The sequence below is a fragment of the Eumetopias jubatus genome, unplaced genomic scaffold (genome assembly GCF_037043125.1).
Source record: "Eumetopias jubatus isolate StellerSeaLion01/CBP00866 unplaced genomic scaffold, mEumJub1_p1.0 scaffold_9, whole genome shotgun sequence".
Taxonomy (NCBI): domain Eukaryota; kingdom Metazoa; phylum Chordata; class Mammalia; order Carnivora; family Otariidae; genus Eumetopias; species Eumetopias jubatus.
Genome location: NW_028274815.1, coordinates 139,568,528 through 139,574,527, shown reverse-complemented (window position 1 = coordinate 139,574,527; position 6,000 = coordinate 139,568,528). Strand labels below are relative to the sequence as shown.

The 6,000-nt window shown below is 52.0% G+C and overlaps 1 protein-coding gene across 2 annotated transcripts in view; it reads right to left on the bottom strand.

Moving 5' to 3' along the window:
* Positions 1 to 5,501: 5,501 nt before the first annotated feature.
* The window catches only part of OSBPL2 (oxysterol binding protein like 2), a 38,613-nt gene continuing 38,114 nt past the window's right edge, over positions 5,502 to 6,000 (bottom strand). For both annotated transcript variants that reach the window (XM_028091147.2, XM_028091148.2), the window contains exon 14: positions 5,502 to 5,704. In XM_028091147.2, the coding sequence (XP_027946948.1) occupies positions 5,602 to 5,704 (103 nt within the window). In that variant the 3' untranslated portion in view covers positions 5,502 to 5,601. The remainder of the gene's footprint in view (positions 5,705 to 6,000) is intronic.

The following is a 6,000-nucleotide window of genomic DNA, read 5'->3' as shown; positions in this document are numbered from 1 at the left end:
TGCCCCGCTTTAGATTTCCAGCAACAGTGCTGGCGGGTTCCAATCCATCCACATTCTCGCCAACACTTGGTGTGTGCTTGTTTTCGACAGTCGCCATCCTCACAGGTGTGAGGTGGGGTCTCACTGTAGCTTTGAGTTGCATTTCCCACCTGATTAGTGATGCCGAGCATCTTTTCATGGACTTACTGGCCATTTGTGCATCTTCTGTGCAGAAATGTCTATGGGGTCCTTTGCGTATTTTTGGATCAGGTTGGTTTTTGTTTGTTCAGTCTTAGACGTTTTCTGCATATTGCCGATGTCAAACCCCTATCAAATGTTGAATTTGTCTATATTTTCTCCCATTCTGTGGGTTGTGTTTTTACTTGATACTGTCTGATGCACAAAGTTTTCATCTTGTCCAATTTGTCTGTGTTTTCTGTTGTTGCCTGTGCCTTCGATGTCCTACCCAAGAGATCACTGCCAAGTCCTATGTCGCTAAGCTTGTGCCCTATGCTTTCTTCTAAAAGTTTTATGGTTGGGGCACCTGGGTGGTTCGGTCAGTTAAGCATCTGCCTTCGGCTCAGGTCATGATCCCAGGGTCCTAGGATCGAGCCCCAGGTCAGCTCCTTGCTGAGTGGGGAGCCTACTTCTCTCTCTCCTGCTTCCCCTGCTTGTGTGCTCTCTTGGTCCAAATAATTAAAATCTTTTTAAAAATAAATTAAAAAAAATAAAAATCTTGGGACACCTGGGTGGCTCAGTCGGTTGAGCATCTGCCTTCAGCTAGGGTCATGATCCCAGGGTCCTGGGATCGAGTCCCACATTGGGCTCCTTGCTTTGCGGGGAGCCTGCTTCTCCCCCTGCCTGCCACTCCCCCTGCTTGTGCTCTGTTTCTCTCTCTCTGACAAATAAATAAAATCTTTAAAAAAATAAATAAAAATAAAAACTTTATGTTTTGGGGTGTGACATTTAGGTCTTTGACACACGTTGAGTTACTTTTGTAGAAGGTGTGAGGTAGGGGTCCGGTTTTCCCAGCACTGCTTTTTGAAAAGACTGTTCTTTCCCCCTTGAATGGTCTTGACATCCTTGTCATCTGAGTGTATACGTTGATGGTGGCTATGAGATGGTATGAATTTTGTCAAGTGCACACGGGGTGACCTTCACTATAAATAAGGGTTAAATCCCACTTCCCCCATTTACCTGCTGTGAAACCAAGGGCAAGCCCACCTTCCTGCACCTTCTTTTCCCTCTCCACGGGTGGGACTGGGTGGTAATTGTGGGGATTAAGCTCCCAAGATAGTAGGTCCTGGCTCTGGCAGTGCTGAGTGCTTGGTGATCCCCGTCATCAGACACGGCAGCCCGTGGGGGAGCCCCTCATCTATGCACCTGGGCATCCCAAGGGCGTTACCATCTTGTGAACCGTCTGTCCCTCTGACCAGAGCCACCCTGGCTATTCAGAGGACTGTCTCCACTCAGCTCATCCTCCCGGAAAGCATGTGGCTCCTGGGTGCCTAGGACAGCGGCCAGGCAGCAAGGACCCTCAAGTCAGACTAACACTGTGTGTTCTGGGCATTTCATGGCTTTCAGCAATGGGCTCTGATCCCCAGGAGAGAAGAGAGATGGTCACTCAGAGCTCCCCACTGCTCAGAGAACACAGACCCCTTCACCCATCCAGTGGCCTGCCCAGTGGTGTCACAAGTGCCCCTGAATCCCCTGTCCACCATGACAAGCAATTTTCTGGAACAATCCATTTGCGGGGCCAATCCTACAGAACACACAATCCAATCATCTGACATCGGTGCACGGGGACTCGTCTGTAGCCCATCTGCAGCCCTTTCCAGAGAGGCCAGAACAGCTGAGACAGTAAAAAATTGTTCAATGCAAAACAAATGTCAGCTACAACCCATTTGCAAAGAAATTTGGTTTTGGAGCTAGAGTTTAACGTTTACCTTCGCAGGTCTGTACCAGTCTCCCCCCAAACAATCTAAGAGTGGTTGATTCTGTTTATACAGATGGGTGCTGCCAGTTATTACATATTATAAAAATAAATGCATCTCACTAGCTCGTATTCTTGCCTGACATTTTCATGCTACACTGATAGGATAAACAGTGTTGAAGGCCGGCCACGCACGCGCTAGGCCAGAAGGGGGGGGACCGGTGCCGTGTTGTTGGCTGCTGCAGAGATCCCCCAGGGCAATCTGGTTCTCAAAGAGGTGAGGGAGCCATACGACCACTGGGCTGACTGTCCACTAAACTCCCAGCAAGAGACACCAAACATGCTGTTTTCACTTTGCAAAACCCACACACGGAGAATGCAGAAGCCAGTGAAGCCCAAAGTAATTCGCCCTATCAGGGTCCCCAATCTTCACACCCACTGTGGACCCAAGAAAATCCTTTGGAAGATGTTTGAAAGTCTGGACATTGAGACAATAGAAACCGGACAGGGGAAGCTCCGTACTGCCTGAACTTTGCCCCGGGCACACCTGTCCCCCGCAGCTCTTCGCGGCCCCTGCCCTTCCTGCGGGAACTCAAGGGGAACTGTTACTGGTGCTTCTGAGCTGGAAGTTTCCCAGCGCCGCCATGCTTCTCACGGATACTGGAGACTGGTAAAGCCAATCAGTCACCATCTCTCTTGGGGAGCACTTTTTCTCGAAGAGCCAGTGTCCTGAGAAGCAGCTTCTGGCCGGGGCTGCCCGGAGGGCTGGCTGCATCTCAGGGAGCCTCCTGGAGTTCCTCTTGTCCTGCTCGGATTTCCTGATCCTGTGTTCTGACAAGGACCCTGCAAGCAGATGGCGTGTCCTCCGCATTCACCATAAATGCCTCCCCAGTGGGTCGCTCCACACTCCATCAGACACAAGGCCAGCACATGGGCCCTGGGCCTGCCCCGGGCTCCCAGAGGCCACCAGGGCTGCACCCGATACCTCTCCAAGTGCCAGGCCCGCTGGGTCTGACATGGGTCCCCTACACCAGATCATGTGTCTGCAGGTCTCTGGGCTGACCCTCCCACAAGCACGGGCCACATGAGCTTTGCGGGTGGGGTCGGAAGGGGATGTGGTGGCCGAGAAAGCCCTCAGAGCTGCTCCTCAGAGTCACCCTGCCAGCGGCCTCTCCAGCTTCCACCTCGTTGTGGAGGACTTCGCCAACATTCCCAGGCGGCCGCTACCCTCCCAGAGCACCGTGTCTATGAGGAAAAGCCCTTTGGACCATCGTGTTTCACGTCTGCCTGTGCGGAGACAAGAGTGCTCCAGCGGGTTCTGGCTTCCGTGGCAGCCTGGCGTGGCCCTGAGGGACAAGGGCCTGCTTCTCCACTGCCTCCTCCCAAGCACGAGCCACACCCAAGCCAGTGCTGGTGATGTCCTGGGCCTGGCCACTCCGGGACAGACTTGTGCCAGCCCTGCGACCCAGACAGGACTGTCCCCAGCACGAGGCGGCCTGTGAAATCTGGCCAGCACCAGGGGGCCCCATGACATTAGTTGATACCGTACACAAGTCAGACTCCAAGACAGCGTCTGTCTGTCCATGGCAAGATCTCCGGTGGCTCTTGATAAATGCACAGAGTCCAGGGACATGTAACTCAACCCTAACTTCAAAGGGAAACAAAACCAAAATACCAAGTTCTTTGGGGAAAGCATGCTCTACTTTTCATTCTCCACGGATGTTCTAAGCTACAAAAGGACTCTAAAAAGCTCCTGAGCCCTTATGGCAAAGCCACAAGAACATCACATGGCCAAGAAGGCCATCACATTCCACACAGGCCAAATGCATCGGTAGCAGGTGCTTGTTTTTTAAAATGCATTTTCTACCGAAAACCTCTTTATTACAGACCAACATCTGACACCCGAGATTATCGAGGGGGACAAAGCAGAGGCAGTAACTTTATGTGTCAGCATCTGCAGAAACGGCAGGTTAAAATCCATATGCCAAGTGACAAGGGCCCCTCAGATGCACTGGGCCCTGGCACCGGCTGTCCTGCCCCCCTCCTCCAGTGCCTGGACGGGGCCTGTGCCAATGCACCCCTGAAACCCGGCCTCGTCGGTGGACTTAAAAGTACAAAACTTGTTGGCCAATGACTAGTGGCCGTGAGAAAAGAATTCATCCAGAAGAGTCGTTAAAATGCCCTAAATCCTGTCATTTATTGTGTCCTAGGGTTGTGCCCTTGGATATTTTCAGCTTGCACTCACCCACAGAGAATGAGCCCAGCCCCGGCCACAAAGGCCTCCCCATGCAGACAACCAGACACCCCAAAATCTGCTCCCAGAACAGCGTCCCCAGGGTAAACCCTGCACCAGCAGCTCCACTCATGTCCCCGTCGAGCAGATACTCTTGATTCCTCCCACCACCCTGGCTTTCAGTGTCCAGAGCTACAAAATCAAGCCTTCGGAACAAGTATTCGCTTTTAAAAGTGTTTTAATTACAAATGTGATGTTGAAGCCTGGACACACAGTGACGACACCCTCTCACGGAAAACCCGCCACTCCCTACATGCGACTGCATGTGCCTGAGTGTGCAAGTGTGTGCATGCGTTCAGAGGATGGCCTTCCGCTCAGAGCCCTGCTGCTCCCTGTGGTGTTGGACATTTCTACAGAAAGACCACAGTCACTTGAACAGATGTTTGCTAAAATGGACATACACCTATTTTTTGTTAAATAACTTTAATTACAGGGCTGTGAGCAGAGGCTGCTGTGGACCCTCCCGTGGGCACACCCGCTGTGACTCGCCTGCATCTGAATGTGCATGCTGGGAAGATGGGGACACAGCAGCGCTGTGGGCGCAGGTGAAACACTGGGAGCAGTGACACTCTGTGACGTGGCGTGGCCCACACTGACCAGGACGCCCTGGTGACGAGGGGTGTGGACAAGGCCAGAGGCGGGGCTCCCATCACGGCTGGGAGTGGCCCAGGGGGTTCAGTCAGCACCCCTCCAGGTTTCCGGCTGTCCCAGGGTGTCATGGGAATGCTTCAGTTTGGACAGTATACAATTGGTGATTAATGCATATCTTGCTCTTCAGCAAAATACTATTCAAGTAGTTTTAACTTAAATATTTTAAAAGTAATCTTTACATTATCGAAGATTGGTAAAAAATACAGAATCTGACAACTTTTCATTTCAATCAATCTGATGCTTTGAAGATCTTCACTCCTGTATTACCATAATTCCTGGCCTGTATAAAGCTCTTCAAAGGATTTTTTTCAAGATCCATCTTCCCCTGTTATCAGTTCACATTCTAAACATCGCTCCTGCGTTACAAGGAGGACTATGGAGGGATTTATGACTAAAGGAGCCCCTCCTGGTCACGGACTTTAGTTATAAACTTTACAAGGAAGAGGGTGCTGTCAGCTACACATGCCCAGCCAAGTCCCGTCACATGAAGGAACTGCAAAGGATTCTCCTTTTCCACCCTTAATGAGAACATGATGATCCCAAGTGAAGCTTTATGAAGAGGCTGCAACAGTAGTAAAATGTTTGGCAATCAAAAGTTAATTAGAATAAAATCCTCGACTGGGGATGGTGCTGTCGCCACGAACATGGTTGTTGGAAAAGTCGGTTTCTGCCACGACCAGAGCTCTGAGCAGCCGCTTGACGAAGTCCAGTCTCCGGTCCCGGGGCCCAGGGCCACTCCAGCCCCTCAGTAGATATCCGGGCAGCGTGAGAAATTCCGCTCAAAGTAACCCCCTGTGTACAACCAGTCGGGAGTCCCCGTGTACGGGTTGCTGCCCTGGTGGAACCACCTGCAACACAGACGAGGCGCTCAGGAGGCGAGAGCATGGTCAGGGCCGCGCTCCCTCCCACAGGGTGTCCCCACGGCAACACGCAGCCCTCAGCGCGGCCCGGAGCAGCAACTTCGGTTGAGAAGGCTTAACCACATTTTCACTCGGACACTCCCCTCCAAACAAGCCCGGTGTCCACTTCACCAGCAAAACCTCAAGAATTTAACAGAAAACACACTGGGCCATCATCAGAGGCTGACCAGCTGCTCAACAGCGCCCGCACCTTTCAAGGTGGGAACGCCCACGGTGCCGCCTTC